Source organism: Rhipicephalus microplus, chromosome 6 (genome assembly GCF_043290135.1).
Source record: "Rhipicephalus microplus isolate Deutch F79 chromosome 6, USDA_Rmic, whole genome shotgun sequence".
Lineage (NCBI taxonomy): Eukaryota > Metazoa > Arthropoda > Arachnida > Ixodida > Ixodidae > Rhipicephalus > Rhipicephalus microplus.
The window spans coordinates 97,345,819-97,367,212 of record NC_134705.1 but is presented as its reverse complement, the minus strand read 5'-3'; the positions used below and the strand labels follow the sequence as shown (position 1 = coordinate 97,367,212).

Sequence of the window (21,394 nt, the reverse complement as noted above, 5' to 3'; positions counted from 1 at the left end):
GGGGGTTAAGGATATCATAGTTTAAATAAAGAAGAGGAAATGGACGTGGGCTGGGCATGTAGCGCGTAGACAGGATAACCGCTAGTCATTAAGGGTAACTAACTGGATTCCCAGAGAAGGCAAGCGGGTTAGGGGGAGACAGAAGGTTAGGTGGGCAGATGAGATTAAGAAGTTTGCGGGTATAAATTGGCAGCAGCAAGCACAGGACCGGGTTAACTGGTGGAACATGGGAGAGGCCTTTGTGCTGCAGTGGACGTAGTCAGGCTGATGATGATGATGATGATGAAGATACTATGACGTTTAACAACTATTAGAAGCTTTTTCTCACTACTCTGGAAATGTTAATAATTCTCTGCTCTCATAATCTTATGTCTTGTATATTCAAAGCGCTACAGCTATCCTATACACAATCTCCGACCCCTTTTTCTTACGCTAGACAATGTTTTCCTTCGTCACTTTTTAATTTGAGTTTTCTTACCTACTAAGAATACAGTTGTGCTCTACAAGATTCCATGACATCAACGTACCATCTGTAGATCCTTACATTTCTGTTTTTCTGTAACCAAAACTCAAGAAAACGAAGTTTTAAGAAATTTCGATAGCGTGGGAGATAATGGCTCGTCTTCTTTAATCAGGATGCATAAAAAGTCATACAAAAATAAATGTTCTGGTGAAAAATCATGTATTTAGCTTCAGCCAATTCCACATGTTTTACGTTACATGAGCAACGGGCTATACCACGTAACAACGGTAGCAGCTATTCGTCATTACCTTTTTACCTGCAGTTTCGTATGACGATGGGAATATCACAGGGTGTCATGCTAAACGATGGTAGCCCATGCACACTTTTCATTACAAGCATCACGTAGCGAATACGAACATAGAAGGAGCCAAGTGGCGAATAAGCTGCGTTGATGTATCTGACGGCCAAAAAGAGCGTTTTCTGTATGTGCGCATCGAACACGCAGTTCAGCGATGGCAGAAAAGGCTTGGATGGGCGAAAGACTGGACTACCCCAGCCTTGTGGGCTACGCTCTGTCCCTGGAATTTAACTACTACATGTGTTACCTGTTCACCTATGGCTTCTCCGGCGCCCTGGCCAAGGCCGAGGGAATCGAGATCCCGGGAACCGCCCCCTGCATAGCCAGGTTGCACCGATGCTCGCAATTCTGGAGGTAAGTACAATCTCAGTCATTCAGCTAGCTGTACTGAGTGCACTGAATAGCTTCTTTACTGTAATCTTTTCCCTGAAAAAAAAAATTCGAAGATATTGCTTACCGAGTGGGGGATTCCCGGTGGTACCCAGTTCTTTCTTTCTTCCTTGCCTTATTTGTTTATTTGTTAATTTATTAAAGTAATTATTTATTCATTTGTTTATCTATTTTTTTCTTCGCAACGCTACCCTTCGTTTTCTTCTCGCAAGCCAGAAATTACACAATCATCCACCTGCTTAGCAGTGCCACACTTCAGTTTCTACAAGCAACAACAGTGGTCGTGCATATGTATACATATTCGAGCAGCAACGAAATGTAGCAGCGTAAAATTACACGTTACTTCGATAAACAATCAAACTGCCCAATCAAAAACGGCTGATCACCGACAAGCCCACAATCGAGCACGCACCTCTTCTTGAAAAAAATGCGCCGACAACTAGTCATGTGACGGACGCACTTTCAAGAGTGGCATTTCTGTAGCACCGGATTTAGCACGTGCAACGCCACCACCTCAATCTGAGTTATAAAATTTTCTTTTAAAGACGTCGTGTGTGGCGATTGGTCTAGTTCTACACTGCGAGTTAAGTTCACCATCAGCGGTGTGAAACCCGAGAAAATGCGTTGCCCGAACACCAAGCGATTGCTGTTCGTAGTTTTCATCAATTCGTTCGCTGAAACGCCGACCGATGACGTCATTGCTTGAGATGGACGTGAATGGTTTCCCCGGGATGATTGGAATTTCGTTAGGAAGATTCTGTAAGTTCAATGCGTCCAATGGTTTAGCGACGCAGGCGCCAGGGAAGCGCCGGTGGCGGGAGCACTTGCACACTCGGCGATGCGGTAGCGCCCTCTCTGGCGTGGCGCGGGTGTCAGCTTAGTGTTTGAATTTGAAGATAATTATTGCAATTTGATGTTTGACAACTTAAAGACAACTATTGCGATTGCTTCTTGGTTATTCATGGTAATTATGTTATTATCTTCAGTAATCTTTACCTGGTTTTGAGACTTGCTAGACTTCTCTTAAGCCTGTGTTGACCATTTCATTTTGAGCGTGATCACCTGACACAAAATATATGGAGGGGCGGTAAGCCGTGTCTATGCAGTCCAATGCATTTAAAAGCAAGAAGTAGCTTGCCCTAGCGGGACAAGGTTAAAGACACAGCGAAGCTCATTGGCACCGAGCTGGACCTGGCCCCTGGAAGTATTGCTAGTTTATTGCCAAGTTTTTCTAAGCGTTGAGAATGCTTTTACTGGGTGTTGCGGGTTAATGAAAAGATTTACTAACTTTGGCTAGGCATTGCTAACTTTTTGCGAAGTGTTTAGAGACGACGCCTGGCTCGCAAATGCGCACCCTATCACTATAAGGCAGCCATCAGTATCAGTAGGTGAACCTACATCAGAGACGAGTGCAGGGTTGCCGAGAGGTGCATACTAGTGTGTGCACAGCTTCGGGCAGATACTAGCTGTGTGCATAAGCTCCACTGTGCGTGTTGCCTCGCTGTGTTTGTTGCCTAAAAAGTGCCTTTTGCAGGTAAGCTGCGAAAAAGAATAAATGTTTGGTTATCAACAGGCGTAATATATTCATCAAATACAGGAACACCAGAGCAACAGCAGTGCTCTTATGGACACTTTTAGTAATTCGCGAGTGTGCTTCTATGCACTGCCTATTTGTTCATGTAATGGCGACGCCTCCCACGCTTCAAGCGGAGCCCCGGTCCTAGTTGAACGAGGCGGGGCGTGTGTATTGGGAGAGTTTCTGTCGAGAGAGCCGACTGTACATTTTCGCGTCATTGCCTAAGCAGACGGCGCTTAAACGAGCTCTTTGCAGTAAGTGACTAGCTGCCATTAGTTATTCAAGCTGCATAGCAGGAACGCTAACTTTACAATTTTGAAAATGGTCTAATAATGGATTTCTTCAATCGCGAGAAGAAAAAAAAGGCCTCTCTTTGTGGTGTCGTTTTTCCACAACTATTCCCGTGGGTAGCGCACACATTGCCTTATAGACACGTGTTGGGTACACCGCCGAATGATAAGAATTTAGGGCTCACCAGGTGGCTTCCACCTTCTAGTCGTTTTAGTCGAAAACGTAAGAAAGCCTGTCAGATTTCTTTTTCTTCATTATTTTTTGCAGGTACTTTGACCGAGGCATGCACCTACTTATTCGAAGGTACGCAAACAACTATTTAAATTTGTTTAAATATTGCTTGTTTCATACTTTCTCTAAAACATCAATTTTTTATATTTTTGTATTGCTTCTCGTGTTGCTCTGGCGTGCAATGTTGCGTTCCCATGTGGCCTGAAATGCACAGCCCATATGAAAATTCGTTTCAGAGTACTATAGCTGTATGCCCTCCACGCATGTTATGTTGGTACATAGAACAACAATATGTCATGATTGAACCTATTTTTTGTTAAATACTTCCTAAATCAACGCACTTAGGAGCCCCGGTGATATTTGTCGAAACATGATTACGTTTTGCTGCGGCTGGACCATGTAAATAATACCGCTATCACATGGGCACTTTTGACCGCGATCATCCGGATAGAATGTTTCAATCCAGATTCGCTCCGTTATAAAAGCTGCAGATCCAATGACAGTCGAGAAGTTTGATCTCGATCAGGCTTAATAGCGATAAGAAGTGCACTCGGTTACTTTAGTGTAAAAAAAGTAACCTGCGATACCAAAGCTTTCAAAATGTGTTTTTTTTTTTTCGAGAACTGTAGTCCAGTGGAATCAGATGTCTTTTGTTGTGAGAGCAATTATTTCACTTTATGTTTTTGAGAGTACACTTTCGAGAGTCCCCCCCCCCCCCCCCCCGCATGCTTCTCATATCGTTGACTCTCAGGTACGTGAGATTTGCCTAATTTTTTTGCCACTTCTTCATTATTTTTGAGTTCAGCACTAGAATATTATGTCCTCCACTCGCTCGAACAGGGTATATTTGAAAAACAAAATACACTTGAAATGAAGATACTGGGCATCTATCTATTCGCTAACGAAGTAGAAGTGGTCCAAAACGACATGGCAGAAAACGAATTGCCACACTTTTCAATGCCTTCAATAGATAGTAATCGCCATTACGTCCATGCGACGAAGCACGGCACCATAGGAAGCACAATAGTGACGTTGATTCTATCACAAAATATGGTTATACCGTACTTTCGGATCGTTTTATACTAATTTTACGAGATAATTCACGGCTAAGTGAAATGTTTGACTCTGCATGACTCAAATGAAAACATTACTCCTGAGTACGGGCAATGTTAGGGCTATGTAGCTTTTCGCCACATTGTAAATTTGTAGTATTTAGGGGATAGAAAAATACTAGCAAAAAGTTGTTGGGGCAGGCCCGACCATATTGCCAGTAAAAAAAAAGAGGGCGTTTTTCTCAGTTTCTTTAAAACTGCATTTCGTTCTTTCAGGAAAAAAACGCCTCATTCGCACGGTTTATTCAGAGCATAAGAATGTCTTCGCCAATTATTTCTTTCACAGTTATCTCACATGGCGTACCCCGATCTACAGATGGCAATGATTTCATTTAGAAAGGCCCACCAGTAGATGAACTGTGCAAGATTACATTATATGAAGTGCAGAAAACAGCTGAACGGGTATGCTGAATGAAAAACGGTACGCTGCAGATATGCACCCTAAATAACACTCACAAATGACATGAAGTGCACACAGACCCTTGTGTCATCTAGCTCCTAGCTGTCGAAGCCCTTAGGAACGTTATCACCGAACTGGGCTTTTAACGACTGATGTCAGTATTTTCATTTATCTACAATGAAAATTACACGAGCTCCGCTTTGGGGAGAATGATAGAAGAACGAAGCAGGTGGCGTGTGGTTTGTCACCCTAACGTATTCTTGCGCTTTTAGATATGTTTAGATAAGTCTTTCATTTATGTTCTAAGACTTCTCTTTATAAGGCACTCTCTCTTAAGTTTCGAGGCGATCGTATGTTTTATTGCTCATTGAACATGCCACTGTCTACGCAGGTGTGCAAAGATTGATTGATATGTGGGGTTTAACGTTCCAATTATGAGGGACGCCGTAGTGGAGCGCTCCGAAAATTTCGACCACCTGGGGTTCTTTAACGTCCACCCAAATCTGAGCAGACGGGCTTACAACATTTCCGCCTCCGTCGGAAATGCAGCCGCCGCAGCTGGGATTCGATAACGCGGCCTGCGGGTCAGCAGCCGAGTACCTTAGCCACTAGACCACCGCGGCGGGGCAGGTGTGCAAAGAAGCTTTCGCTGAAGATGCTCTGATCTGCTATAGCAAGGATCCATGTTAAGCACTCTTCGTAAAGTTTTGAAGTGTTAGCACAGCCTTCACTTTTCACAACCACAAAGTATCACTTGACGGTAGTGTGTCTACGGTAACAGTCACGCCACTTCTTCCTTTTAGTCGAAGTTCTGTGTAGTGGTATTTACAAAACTTTTTTGACACATAGGCGTTTATGATTATGATAGTTTTTTGATGGGATGCAAAGACTTGAGTGGCACATATTCTTTCCACGTTTGTTGGGTTTACTGTTGCTTTAATTTGTAGTGCACCAGTGGGGAGTGAGATTTAGCCAATGTCTCTGGCGCACATCCGTTTATTATGCCCACAAGCACCAGCACAAGTCCCGGACCAGAAAGGCTCGACCAGGGACGGCTTCATTGTTAAAACGCTACAATCACTGAAATGACGCCACTCTGCTTTGGTGTTAATGGCTGAAAGTGGCCCTTCATGAAGCCATCCTCCTTCAGGATTGGAACAGCTGACAAGCCTTTGTTGCGACACCTGTGGTAGCAAAAAAACATTAGAGCACACCTTCTGCGACTGTCCTCGTTACCGTACATCGAGGACGTCTCCAGCATCCGCTCTTGTTGGGATATATCAGATACTTGTGACGGCAGAAACAATTGTGAAATGTCGACCTGAGAGGACATCGTGGGTGAAGGCGGTGAAGGTGGTGGTCAATTTCTTCCAGGCAACAGACTTGCACCAGCGATTGTATACTTGCTCTGCTATAGTTACTGCAAAATACAGTTTTATGTGCGGGCTCTCTCCTTGTTCGTTTTCTTCAACTTTGATGTTCCGCTACCCCTTTACACTCTGTAGGGTAGCTACCAGTCAACTTAGACTGGTTGACATCACTGCTTTTCCTTTTTCTCCTGTTCCTTCCTTACTGCCTATCAGACGCACTCAAGTATAGGTATTTTTGCACGTAGGTGGCACGCACATTGAAGCAAGCATCATATAAGCCTATCACAAAAAAAATTGAGCGACCCTTACTTTCGTCTTTCAGAGATGAACGCGATAACCATATCCTCTCGCTATTGCGTACTTCAAACAATCGGTCTATGAAATCTTTTCGCACTTGCTTCTTACATATAGCGGCACACGTTCATCCCGCTACGTGTCCTTAAAGAAACAGGCGAAATAACTTATGCCTTAGTAATAGGTGGCCTGCTTCAAACAATGATCTCATAGGATAATCACATGTTCTGAAGCGCGATGGCAACATACGCTTCTAACACTATACTGCAATATGACATGTTCTAATGTGAAGCATGTATACAGGATGCGTGTGATTGAAAACCATGAAAGTTACTTTCACTGTATTTTCAAGCAGAGAAAGTTCTTTTTACTGTATTCACAAGGAGACGTGTGGCTGTATGCTAGAACACACAAAAACAAACCGGAGTGGATATCTCTCTCGGACCCGCAATTTCTCATTATTTTAATTATTTGCATCTTTGTCTTTGTTTTGGTCACCCACACGATCACCATTTTTCGCTCACAACCAACGACGCTGATGCCAGAATACCTGCAAAACGAGCTTTTTAGCGCTAGCGTGTCAAAACGAAAAATACATTCACACATCACTAATGTGGGGGAAGGGCAGCGAAATTAATCACTTGCATACCTCGTTTGGTGTGCCACGGGATAAATTACTGTGAGTCTTTTATTATAACCAAAGCTCGTTAGGGCCACACTCCACCGTCGCCGTCGAAGCTCCCTGCGCCGAGCAATATAACAGGTGCGCTTCCGCTGCGTGGCGCAATCAGCGAGTGAGTGCACGGAGCGCACTAGACGCTCTCCCTACCCTGCCGCCCTCATGAAAGCTAGCACCGAGATGAGGCGCATAGTCATTTTTGTCCCGCTTCTAGGGAGCTTCGCTCATTGGCTGTGTTCGTACAAGCAGCTGCTACTTTTTGTCCCATTACGTCACTACGCTCCTGATGTTATTCACAGGTACGTCTACGAGCCCGTTTTAGCTGGCAAACGCACCGCCTCCCGGAGGGTCGTGGGTACTGCTGTCGCTTTCTCCTTCACCATCACCTGGCACTGTTACGAGTCAAACAGCGCCGTCTGGTGCGCGCTGAGTGCGTTGGGCGTCGCCCTGGAAGTGATCGCCATCGAGATCCGAAAGTGGACACCCGTCAAGAAGTTTGAGGTACGATCCTGCTACGCTTGCTACAGTTGGTGACCAGACATGTTCGAATGTACACACAGAAAAGATTCGCACAAAACACATCGTACATGTATATGAGTATTTCCCAAGTGTCCCATCAAATCACTGCGCTATCCTAGTGCAGTTATGGTTAATTACTGGGGTTTAACGCCCTTAAAACAAGGATATGATTAGTAGGGGCATCGCAGTGGAGGGTCACGAATATTTATATCACCTGACTCTTCCTCGTGCGCTGAAATTTATGTATACGGGTCTCAGGCACTTTCACCTCCATCCAAAATGTGACCACCACGACCGAGATTCGATCTGCAGCCCTCGAGTCGCTAGTCGGCCACCATAACCACTAAACTAGCGTACTGCCACGTACTGCTGTTAAGCCTGTACGCTGCCTTTCATACCCACACACGCGAATGGCGTAAGAGCTGTGCGATAGATTCTCGTTCAATTAAGAGCGTTGGTGTTTCAGTGTAGCAAACAAGAGACGTATACAATAAATGAACTACAATACCAATGCGGATGCAGAGCTTAACTCTCTCATATGAAAAAAAGGCGTAAACTTTAAGGGGACGTTGATAATTGGAGAGATCGTTTACTGGGAGTTTGGAAGTGTTGCCCAAGTTAAAGATCCAGAAAAGCGTTTTTTTTTTTTCTCAACGCACGCCGCCAGAGCCATAAAGGACCCCCGCTTCGCCAAAGACATCCTTCGGACGAAGCTCCAGAGACAATTCTGGGCCTTGATCTCCACGGAGTGAAACTGGTCGCATTATTTCTTTTGTGATTTGGAACAGTCACACAACTAGCCATGTCCACTGGACACGTGATAGCAGATTCCGCAAGGCACTGCTTCACTTCATACACATCGCCCGTCTAGGAGAACACATTTATTACGCAAATGAAATACACACGGTTGTGCATTAGGCAAAGTCTGTGTTTCAAGAAAAGAGTACCGGCCTTGCGTGGTAATTTTTTCTTTAGTTCTCGCTTCCGATTCACCGCCTTTATCTCTTTTATTCAATTCTTTTGTGTCTTCGCTCCCACCACAGGGCCGCTTCTTAGCGTCACCTGAGCGGATGAGAATGGCCAAGTGCTTGCTAGGCTCTCCGCATTTCGTGCTCACAATGTGCGCCTGCATCTTTCATCTGGCTGAAGTGGACGTGTGCTTCGTCATCTGTAAAAGGATTTTAACCGGCAAGTATTTTAGCACCCCACCACCTGATGTTTGTACCCTGCAGCGCGTTGCTTTTTGCACTGCTCACCCGTGTGACCGTCCCGAGCAAGACGTCGAAAGTTTGATTACGCCAGTTACATGTAAGTAGACGTGATGTGCCGGAGGCACTGGTTTGGCCTAGGTGGACAGCAAGAGGCAGCCGTAAGTCGACGTTCATATAAAGCTCGAAGAATGAGGGTTCTCGGAGCGCTATCATCACACTGTTGCATTATATGCTCTAGTATTTTTGTCCACTCCGAGAAAACAGTACAGCGGAACGGAAGTAGCCTACGTGTGCCGCGCGACCAGAACTCGTTGAAACAAATTAGCCCCAAATCTGCATGTTACACTGCATATTTCATCGAAAGAGGATAGTCTTGTGTCTGAAGAGATTGAACAAAATGTTCATTTGATGTTCTGTGCAAGAAAATTGGTGAATGGTATTCTGGAGGCACTGCGTTAGTGCCATGAGTGTGTAGCGGAGACGAACGAGCGTATCGAGGCACGTTAGACAGGAGTGCCGTCTGGCAGTTCAAAAACGAAGGAAGGCGTGTGCGCCCACGCAGAAGGATGTGCGCTTGTCTCGGAGGTGATAAGGTGTAGAACGCAAAGCGACGGGCAGGTGTCACCACCATGTCGTCTTAGCAAAGCGTTGGAAGCACTTACCTTTTTGAGCATCGCGTTGCACTGGCAGTGCAGCGTGGTAAACACTACGGTCCTTAGAATCAAGTGTGGGCCTTCTCTAGTATAAAGGCACACATACAAAGCATCGACTTGTTGTTATGGTGCCTCAGATATGCGCAATGATTGCTTTTTAATTGACAATCGCACAAGTATGAACGATGAATCTTGGGCAATATTGGTGGGCGCTGCGCATGGGTTTGGCCGTTTGGTGCCGTTTGAGGTATCAGTAAAGACGGACAAACGGGCAAATGGACAGACAGACAGACAGACAGACAGACAGACAGACAGACAGACAGACAGACAGACAGACAGACAGACAGACAGACAGACAGACAGGCAGGCAGACAGACAGACAGACAGTCGCGAAGCCACTAGTCACAGATGGCCGCTTCAGACGCAAATCGAGTGCTGTGGGGCATTTCGCTGTTCGAATTTTCAGTCACGTGACTTCAGTGACAAACTTCTGAGTCTATCATACGTGCAGTAACAGAACCTCAGCCTTATTTGACATGCAACGGCCTTGCGGGCAGACGCCAATTCGCTGCGGAGGTCGCACTCAAGTGTGATCATCGGTTGCCTCGAGTCTCTTTGCAATAAAACACGTTGAGTTGGGTCAGCACGATTACTGTTGTCCTCGTTGCATCGCGCCAAATCCACTCGACGTGTTTAATAGCACCCCATTCGTCCAAACGACGATTCTTCGGCTTTACGGCTGCCAGTCACTAATTTACCAATGACCGGTGCGAGTTGCCGCAACGAATGAGCCCTCAGACTTGTAAGCAGCTGCCAGTAGGTTTCCGAGCGGTAGATGTCACCGGTGGCCACTTCTACATAAGTTAACGCCATAGTTGTCCGCATTTTTAATCATGACAAGTAGCAGCGTTTTCAGGCAAGGCCACTACTCATTAAAAATTACTGTTCGCTTTTGGGGGCCTTTATGTGTGCAATGATCATCTGTGAAATAAATATAATGCCTACTTTCGTATACCGTGATACGCTGAATACTAGGTCTCATAATTATTTGATTTGATATGCGGGGTTTAACGTCCCAAAACCACCATATGATTATGAGGGACGCCGTAGTGGAGCGCTCTGAAAATTTTGACCACCTGGGGTTCTTTACCGTGCACCCAAATCTGAGTACGGGCCTAAGCCATTTCCGCTTCCATCGGAAATGCAGCCGCCACAGCCGGGATTCGATTCCAAGACCTGCGGGTCAGCAGCCGAGTACTTTAGCCACTAGATCACCGCGACGGGGCATGTTGCACCTCAGATATGCGTAATTTTTGCTTTATGATTAGCAATGTTCACAAGTATGAAGACAGCCACCAGATCAAGATGGGGGGGGGGGGGCGTTGAGCAAGGGTTAAACTTTCACCGAGTCACACAACTGTTGAACAGGTACCAACAGACAGACCAAGATTCTTGCGTTGAAGTACACCTAGAAAAACTGTCGTCTTTCAAATTTAAACAGAAAACTTTGTTGCATACCGGTAAGAGCACTTCAGGTTGGTATAACTGTTCAGTGCGACAAAACCACTTCAGTAGTACGTACAAACAAGAGACCAGAGACACGATGTAGCTTACAGCGCTGCAGTACTCTCACAGATCACTGGCGGAAACAAAGAGGAAAGTAAACACAACAACCACTAAATTGGAACATAATCGCATGCCATTTGTGAAAAAGACGCCATTTTTTTACTTGCCAGTGCCTTTTAAAACGATAGCAGAGTAAAATCAAGATGCCCATTCCTAACCCCACTAAATCATGTATGCCACCTTTTAATGAAGGCTTCTTCGCCCTACGTTTCTATCTGTTCGCTAAAGAGCTGAATCATAGTAACTTTAATAATCTTTGTTTAAAGGAAATGTTTGACGATTTAGAATACGGTGTACTCTACTCGTCATCATCACGACCAACATGACTACGTCCACTGCAGGACAAAGCCCTCCCCCATGTTCCGCCAGTCAATTGGGGTTGCTGCTACTTTATACCCGCTAACTTCTCAATCTAATCTGCCCACCTAACTTTTTGTCACCCCCTAACCCGCTTGCCTTCTCTGGGAATCCAGTCAGTTACCCTTGATGACCAGCGGTTATCCTGCCTACGTGCTCCATGCCCAGCCCATGTCAATTCCCTCTTCTTGATTACAATTTTTATATCCTTAATCCCTGTATGTTCCATGATCCACTCTGCTCTTGAGGTTGCACCTATCATTTCACTTTCCATCACTCGCTACTCCAGTACAGAAGAGCAATCAGCTGTCCCAGTTACCAGATCCATGCCACCTAATAAAACTGTAACGCGGGGTATGCAGCTAACGACATGGGTAACCGTGCCGAAGGCAACCTGCCGCAGAAACAATTGCCACGAATCTGCGTGTTTAGAAAAAGTGATTAACGACTGAAAGTATTTGGTAGTCTACTATGGGAGAGCTAAAAGCCGTCCCTTGGTGCTCACGCTTGACGCCGCATTGACAAAAATTACACTCGAAGGACTGGTTATGAAAGCTGTGTTTAGTAACAATTATTAACGAGCTTCAGTACTAGGTACTCTACTATGCGAGAGCATAAAGCCGTCTCATGGGCCTCACACTTGATCAGGTCCTGTTGACAAAAAATGTTTAGAAGAATTGTTTAACGGTTTAAAGTACTTGGTACTCTACTATAAGGGAAACCTCAAAGCCATCCCAATTTAATATGAGAAATACATAACGACAAAACAACCCAGCTTAAGGAAGTTACGAACGGGACTCGCTCTCTGGATTTCGTGCCGACCGGTTTTGCCCCCGCGATCTCCGTTGACAGCGCAGCTCTGGCCGACTGGCTCGCTCTACGCCCTCTCCTGCAGCCGACAAGAGCTCTCGCCGAGTGGTGCCCCATCCTGTGACTCCTGCGAGCATGTCCATCTTTCCTATCTCCTCTTTACTTCCGTCGTTTTCCGTCGTTCGCTGTCCCTGAGCCTCGCTCTCTTCTCCCCCTCTCTATATCTCTACCTTTATTCCTATCTTTTTAATCCCTCCTTATCCCCATCCCTCGTGAGCTACTGTTGAGGTGTCGCATTCTGATGCAGACAGTTACAGGGCGCACTTTTTCTTATATTCTTTTTAAGAATCACATAGGTTACGAACGAAGCGGCGAAAAGTGCTCAAAAGTCGTTTTGTTTTGCATTCTTTAAATTGTTTAGAAAAGAACTACCACCTCGAGTTTATGCCCAGACAAACATTTTATTATAATTCTCCCAAGGCAGCGAAGTGACTTCAGCCTGTCAGAATTTACAAAAAACTCTATACTGCTACGCATCTTTTATTCGAAATGCCACTTCAAACTGTTTAATTTCACAGATGAAGTGGTTAAATAGCTCGGAATTTCGGAGTAACCATAATCACTGACTTAACGTAGCTGGTAGTAGCACTCGCACGTCAGAGTTCACGTGTTATAGACCCTTTCACTGTTTACAAACACAGACCCTTGATGACTTTCGGTTTCGTCCACCGATGTGCCTGAATAGCATAGCTGGGCAAGAAGAGTGTTAAAAAATAGCCCGCTGATTTTTGCTCTTTGCCTTCATCATTTGGCAAAATATATTCAAATAAATATTCTTTTGGGCTACATAAAAACTACAAGAGATTGATTTGATGATTGGTTTGTGGGGTTTAACGGCCCAAAACTACAAGAGATCGCCTTGATGATTACGCACGTTCTTTCTATCTGAAAAACTAATAAGAGATTTTCCTTACCCTTGAAAAAATGTGAAAACGTCTTATCAGTTTCGACTTTACTAGCTGGTAAATGAGGTGACCGGAATTTTTAGGGGGGCACTACGCTTGCAATCTTGAAACTCTCTACAAACGAGAGAAAAAATGAGAAAGGAATAACATTTAATATATGATGATTGATTTGTGGGATTTAACGTCCCAAAACCACCACATGATTATGAGAGACGCCGTAGTGGAGGGCTCCGGAAATTTCGAACACCTGGGGTTCTTTAACGTGCACCCAAATCCGAGTACACGGGCCTACATCATTTCTGCCTCCATCGGAAATGCAGCCGCAACAGCCGGGATTTGATCCCACGACCTGCGGGTCCGCAGCCGAGTACTTTAGCCACTAGACCACCGTGACGGAGCCTTTATTATATGATGCCATTCATTGGCATATTTGGAGCACTTCCGGTAATACTTTCTTCTGCTCAATGCGGAGCAAGTCTGTTTCATTGACGGATTGAGAGAGCTCCCTTTCCGTTCTATTGGCAGATTTAGAGCAGCTCTGTCGCAAGATCCACACCACGGAGCAACGTTTTCTACTCCGCAAAAATCGGTGAATTCGGCCGGAAGTCGCAAGTGCCCCGTTTCTTGAAACGGTGCCAACTTTGGGCGCGCTAACCAACGCCGGTCGCGTCAGTTGCGCCTCCCATCGGACATAACGTTTTGCTAGCGAAGCGTCGCAGTGCCCAGCATGCCCACTCAAGCAAGAATAGAGATGCGCGCATCGCGTTCCATTTTAAGCCTGCCATTTGCTCCAGAGGGAGCGCGTTTGTTCCATTTAGTAGATTCCCTTCCGTTGCCTTCCGCCAGAGTGGAGTGCTCCGGCGCCGAGTTCGTGCATCACTCTGAATACCCCAATGGGTGACGCCAATAATCTGGCATATTGATTGGGGGGGGGGGGGGGGAGAGTCCGTAGAGTTCTTTGCCCTGGCGTACTACTTCTGTTAGCTTTCTATTTTGTTAGGCTGCCCAATGGGACTCTCAGAAGTCATTTACAAAGGAGAGCATGGTTGATACGTGCTGCGCCTGGTTACACGACGATCCCAGCCGCTCACAAAAAATCCTGCCTTTCAATAAATTCATTCAATTAATTTTCTCAAGTTATCCTGACAGTAAGTTGGCCCTTATTGCCATAAAACTTATGGTCCGATATAAAATGTATTGAGCGTATTTCTCAACTTTAACAAGAATCATTAATTTTGTAGCAGATTTACTTTGTAGAGAAACTTTTCTTTATTATTTAGAACGATGGAAGCATTCGAAACAGAAACAAGCGTCTGACTCGTTGCTAGTACTGCTAAGGTAAAGTATCATGGCAAGAATTTGTTGTGCGCGTCTTTAAAGGAGAACTCGGGAGCATTTTCAACCATATTAAGATAATGCCGTCTTCCAATATTATTGACAGGTTTGCAACAGCTATGGCGATTTATTTTGTGCAGACAGCTCGTCAGTATTTTTAATTATGCAATGAATGATGAGCCAGAGCAGAAACTGAAATGGAGAGCAGCTTCGTCCTTCATGGCGGGTATCAGACGACAACACAAAATCTGTACTCGAAACGTCATGGAATCCGCTACACACCACCGCCGCTGGCCATGCATGGTGTAAACATAGCTCACGTGCATGCGTTTACTGACGCGCGAAAAGCAAAATAGCTATGTCATTCAACGTGAACTCAAGCGGTACCAGCTCGTCTGAACTTGGTGACAAGTTCAGCGATAGTTGCAGCTACTTGAGCGTGGAAGCATTGCCTTTTAATTTAGACCTGCCGGCGCGTGACGCATTTGACGTCCGCCAATCGATATCCTCGTTGCCGAATATTCTGGTTGCTTAGTGCAAGACCCGACGTCAACGACGACTAACACGCTGTACGCAACTAACTAAACTTAACTGTGCTCGCGTCCTCATAACCTCGTAGAAAAAAGCACGCGCAGAACCATCTGCTGGACAACGCGGGGTTTTGTAAAAGAGTTAGCACTCGCGTCACATACGCAGGGTAGCGCACGTTTAAAAGTGTATTTCTATAAACCGCTGCCAACTTTTAAATTGTTTTCTTAACTAAATGATTTTCATTGTATAATTTGGCACATATGTCACATGTCATAAGAACACGTGTCAAACGTTATATCCTTGACAAGCACAGTTTGAAAAACAGTACAATCCATTATTCTTAAGCATATCATCACTTACCTAGAAAGCAAGCACGTTTTCTCACTATTTCAGCACGGATATCGAAAAGGTCTATCCACCGTTACGCAACTAACCAAATTAATACACTAACTGCCATCGACCATTGACCGTCAAAAGAAGATCGACCTTATTTCGCTCGACTTTCAAAAGCGTTCGTCCGGGTTCTGCATCAAAAGCTAATGAACTACTGGCGACAATAAGTGAAGGACCAATCACAAAATTGATTGCCGCATATTTGACCAAGCCAACGCAGTTTGTAAAAATAAACCAGGAAACATCAGAACTAACAGAAGTAATGTCAGGTGTACCGCCGGGCAGCGTTTTAGCCCCTATTCTATATCTTAATTTTATTAAAGATTTCCGCAGTCTATTGGAACGAAAAGCAACATTTTCGCGGACTATTGCATCATTTATTAAAAAATTGACTCTCCTTCGGACCATATTAGTTAAGCAATGCCGTTTTATCAGTGTCTAATTGGTGCACGACATGGCAGATGACCGTAAACGTTATAAAATCAGCCTTGTTAGGAATATCATATTTTGACTACACTATTGACGACACATCCCGAACTTCCCCAAAACAGCATAAGTACCTAGGACTAGTGATTTTCATGGACCTTAGATAGGAGGCGCACGTTAACTACGTTACATCTTCAGCCTCAAAAAAATTATTTTTCCTAAAAAGACGACCACGTTCTGCACCACCTCAAACAAAACTCTTAGCCTCTAAAACCATGTATCGCCTATTATTAGAATACGCTAACTTAGTGCGGTTCCCGACCACAAATAACGTAATTAAAAAGCTAAAATGTGTACAAAAGAAAGCAGTTCAATTTACGTGCAATAAATACAGTTTGCTTGATTCACCCACTGACCTAATCGCAAGAGCTTAGTTACTGTCACTCGCACGCCTAAAAATGCTCTTCCAGCTTATTCATACGTAGTTAAGCATCAACAGCTCTAAATTCATATCTATTTCAGAAACCAGACAGTCACGCCACAAACATCCACTAACATTACAGGAATACTGTTTCAACACCAACTGATTCAAGTATTCCTTTTTCCTACAGTCAATTAAAGAGGGGAATAGATTACCTGCTTGTATGACTACTAGTAAAGATTAGAATACTTTTTTAGCTTTACAGGAAAACCATACTCGTGCCACTCATAGCTGAAATGATGTTTTTCCTATACTTTTTTTTTCGCTTGCGCAGTTCATAGATGCTTTCTGATAATGCAATGTTTATCAGAAGAATGCGAATAATATTATCTTCATGTATACCATTCACATTTTTTTACATAGGTTGTGATTTCATAGTCTTCATGTTACATTAGAGAACGTCCGTAGTCACACATTTCCGCATGTAAGTGCAAGTGTATCTATTGATTATTTGGGTTGTTTAGGTCTATTTATTTTGTATTTTGGTCGCCCTCCTGAAATATTCCCCATCGGGACTGGCAGTATGCAAAAATAAATAAATGAATAGATAAAAATATTAAAATCAGTGAATATCAAAAATTGACAGAGTTCCCAATAAGTACACGCGGGGTTCGTAATACTTTTACCTGAGGCAGCTCAAAATTGAGAAGCATTTTTTTTCTTCCTCCTAAGCCTATGTATTAACATGGCCCGCCGCCCACCTAAAGCTTTATGCATGGTTTTGTGCTGCTTCAGTGGTCTGCTGCCTGCGTTGTCGTGTATTGACGTGAACTTGAGGCGTTAGATCACGATGACGTCGGAAAGACCTCAAGTGATGATTTGCCTATTTTTGACGTCATCATGGCTTCACATGGTGACGTCAAGACTATAAATATTGCTACAAATATACACTAGAGGCCGCATATACACTAAATGTCCCATATACACTCTAGCTCCAGTGTATATGGGACCTCTAGTGTATATGCGGCCTCTAGTGTGTCTATGGGAGCTGCAACGCATGGCGTTTCAGGCAGCACGGGAACGATGGGTAGCACACAGATTTGTCTAATCTTTCTTTTTCGGGCACCGTTTGGTCTCGCCTGGCCAGGAACCACTTTGTCACCAGACGAGAATCAGCAAACGTTCAGCAGTTACGCTTCACCACCTTAACTGCTTACGCTTACTAATTCAATAACGGCCACAAACTCCACAATAATGCGTACATTTATTTAAACCAAAATTAAAACACACTGATAATTAAAGCCACAAATGCGTGGGAAGCCGTCAAGATCCGTGATTCCCACGGTAGCGCCGGAGTGCCCTCTAGTTTTTTTTTCTTTAGAAAGCGATAGATAAGACATCGTGTTGATTTATTTTCATCCCTCTTATTACCTACGCAGCAGCACGTCGACGTCAACTGCCACTTTTCGCGTCTCATGAGGCATCTAAAGCGTTTGTCTTAATATCTCTATGCGCATGTTTAGACACGCGCGTAGAGATAATAAGACAAATTGTTTCTGCTTTTGTAGCACGAAAATACGGTAGTATGAAATGGAGTTATTTTTTTACGCACTTAAGCAATCATATGCTGTCTCTACAGGAAACCTTTGTGTTCATCAGCCCCTATTACACGTTAAAAGGCGATTCCAGTAAAAACATAAGTTGTTAAACCACAGTGAATTTTCTTGGCGGCTGTTAGATTGAAGTTTGACTTCCACGTTTAAAAGCAAAAGGTCTTAACTACTGGTTACGAACATAGGCTCTTGAATCATGAATTTAATGAACTATTTGAAAACCTCACAACAGCTGTGCAAAGCAAATGTAAAACGAAAACACCTCCTGTGAGGGCTCGATTAAATTTAACAGCATTCGAGTAAAAGCATTTTCTATGACAAGATGTATTGCTGACATACCTGTCAGAAAAATTTAGACTGCGCGAAAGTTCGCTGTCAAATATATTCATCGATTATTACGGGAACGTGCCACGCATGGGGCCGTTCCAGATTCTACCAAACGCTAAAAAACTCCCACCAGACGCCATGCCAATGTTGCACGAAGACAAAGCTCTAGATAAGGCTTCAATTTACAATAAATAAAATTACGCTTGCGCAGACAACTCCCAAATGATGCTCTTACCGGGCTTTTCTTCTGTTCTGTTAGCTTTTCCAAAAAGCAAATGACTTTTATGGTAAGTGGGGTGTGTGCCTGTAAGCGATTCATAAATAGCAATCCTAACACCAAAAAATGACACGGAATGCAGAACGAAACAGCACGAAGTGGTGCGGACCACTGTTTTAGCTTACGGAGATAAGAAATACGTCTACACAGTAACACAACAAAAAAAGACGATAAAAAACACAATACAACAATCCGCAGGGATGGTACACAGAGGAGCCACGCACTTAAAGGAGCATTCTGGGTAACTAGAACTAACGGTGAACTAACGCTATCACCATGCCCATAGCAATCACTTCGAGTTGTTTATCTGTGTCATGATTGTTCCTGTTGTAAGTTTGCCGAATGCAATCTCTTTCCCAGTGAATTATATTGTGCTTAACTTTCAGGCTTTCCTTTCCCCGTGGTTCCAGTGTTGGTGGTCATCTACAGTGGCTGCCATGTTTCCCTGGACGTGGCCGAATGGGAAGCGTCGGCAAACTCCAAACAGATTCGTTCTGCGCCGTGAACCGCCACACCACAAGAAGTTGCAAAACAATCTCGAATCTCATCCATCGCTTCTTAAACCATTTTTGTTCCAATTTTTTATCTTTATTTTTTTTTCTCTTACCCCTTTTTGACATGGTATCTCTACTTCAAGACGCAACCAACTTTTGCCAATTCTGTGCCCTATTGGAAACAAATAGAAACAAAACACTAAGCTTATTATACATTAAACACTCTTATTGTCTCAAGCTTCTTTGTATCGATTCGAGATCAGATGGTCTGATATACGCATGATCACTTCGGGGAAGTCGCTACACTCATTAACAAGACAATGATTGAGGGACGTACTTGTCGGCGAAAATTGTCACATAGGCCACACCTATGTCACGCATGCAAATAGCTGAAATAAATATTTCTCGCGACCACCTAGGAATAACAATGCCACAGCTGCGCACCAGCTGGCTTGACCTCACCTAGCCGCTCATGCACCGAGGATCAGGCACAGCCAAGCCATACCCACAGTGGGACACAGTTCACGCAGTCGCTGCACCGAGTGTGATCGTTGTTATGATGACGATATGTGGGTTTTTATTTATGGCGCAAGGACCATGCTTGATAAAAGAGCGCCATGAACAATGATGAGCGAAAAGCAATGGTACGTAATTGAAGTGACATGAACGGGATATGAACAATGACACTGTTGCGTGGCTGTAAAGAGGCTTAAAATTCAGCGCTCGGAGGCGGGGTAAAACTCAAAGATATTAAGATCATGGCGGTGACGTCAAACGTTTGAACCCGAAATGAATGAGAATGTCGGTGGGGCCGCGACCATTGTACAGAGGTTGAGTTACGGGTTTCCTCAAGACGTGGGGCGAAAACTATATACATCTTCTAAAAACGTAAAAAGCGATTGAAGTTTAAAACGCTGATCCCTACGGACGAGCATGACAGGATGTAGTGGGAGCTTCTGTTGGTATGGCAATAAAAAGTGCTTTTCGCTTAGAGAATACAAATTACTACACTGAAATAGGGCGTGAAGAACCGTAAGTGGATCTCCACACCTCTCAAATATGGGTTGGTCACCACCAGGCAAAAGGTATGAATGTGTAAAGTGTGTTCTATAGCTAGCCTCGTAAGCGTTACTTGCGGGTAGCGTGATCTGGATACTGGTGACCAATGTCCAAGTATGGGTTTGACAACGTGTAGTTTGTCGTCTGCTTGCTTATCTCATAGGTGCTGCCAGCATTAGCTCCCGTCGTGGGAAAGGTTTCATGTCAAGTGCAGGGACAGTCATGGATGTACTGACGGGTACGTGATCGTGCGCAGACGCAGCTAGTTGGTCCCCCAGCGTGTTTCCAGCGATCTCGCGGTGCCCTGGCACCCAGCACAATACGGCATGTCGTTTGAGGGCATATATCGCGCTCAAAAGAGAGTAAAGCGACACATAGACAAGATTTTTGTGTCTTTTGAGTGTTTTCAAAGCTGTTACGACGCTCAGCGAATCTGTGTGTACAACCACGCGTTGTAGTTGTAATTTCTCCATATACCGGACAGTCACGCATATCGCATGGACTTCTGCGGTGAAAATGCTTGTTTGAGGGTACTTGGGAGTTTGAAAACGATGGGCCAACAGGTACACAAGAAACACCAGTGTAATACTTTGACACATCTTTAAGTAATTCCGGATGTGTGTACTTGTGTCGGAGTTCGAGCAATTGCATTCATGCGAATATGTGTTGTAGGTGCCTGTTTAGTAAATTTGACGAAAGATAGGTCGAAGTCTATAACCTGCCACTGCCACGGCGGCAAACATGCTGCGGGAGACATCGAACGATGTTCTAGAAGTGGCACGCCTGTTTCCTCGGCGAGGCTCCACACAAGGAGTGAGTAGGGCTGTCTTAGTGAAGGACGGTTGTTCAACAAGGTGGAATTGGATAGATCATTAATTGTGGGTTGAGTAGAATATTCCTTGTCTGCGCTAACCTTTAGGTAGTACACAAAATAAATGTAACATCCCTGCAGATGGAGCAACCAATAGTTTGATTTAGCGTACAGGCTTTTCATGGTACTAGTTCGAAAAGCACCCGTTGAAAGGAGGATGCCTAGATGGTGTACAGGGTCTAGCATCTTCAAGGTTGATGGTGTGAGTGTGCTCCTTGTGGTGCAGGCCGAGTACAGTCGATAAAACACCCGCACTTCTACTGTATGTGCCTTTACCAGGTTTAAACATTAGTTTTTGACATTGGAGTATGAACATTCTGGCATGGTCTGGAACCATCTGTG

The 21,394-nt window shown here is 44.4% G+C and overlaps 1 protein-coding gene across 4 annotated transcripts in view; it reads left to right on the top strand.

The window, feature by feature from the left end:
- Positions 1 to 19,359, top strand: part of LOC119168521 (protein-cysteine N-palmitoyltransferase Rasp) — a 68,372-nt gene extending 49,013 nt beyond the window's left edge. For 2 of the 4 annotated variants that reach the window (XM_075866250.1, XM_075866247.1), the window contains 5 exons: positions 969 to 1,175; positions 3,346 to 3,381; positions 7,464 to 7,665; positions 8,727 to 8,871; positions 19,015 to 19,359. In XM_075866250.1, the coding sequence (XP_075722365.1) occupies positions 969 to 1,175; positions 3,346 to 3,381; positions 7,464 to 7,665; positions 8,727 to 8,871; positions 19,015 to 19,133 (709 nt within the window). In that variant the 3' untranslated portion in view covers positions 19,134 to 19,359. The remainder of the gene's footprint in view (positions 1 to 968; positions 1,176 to 3,345; positions 3,382 to 7,463; positions 7,666 to 8,726; positions 8,872 to 19,014) is intronic. The other 2 variants (XM_075866249.1, XM_075866248.1) reach the window with 2 other exon arrangements.
- The last annotated feature ends 2,035 nt before the right edge of the window (positions 19,360 to 21,394 follow it).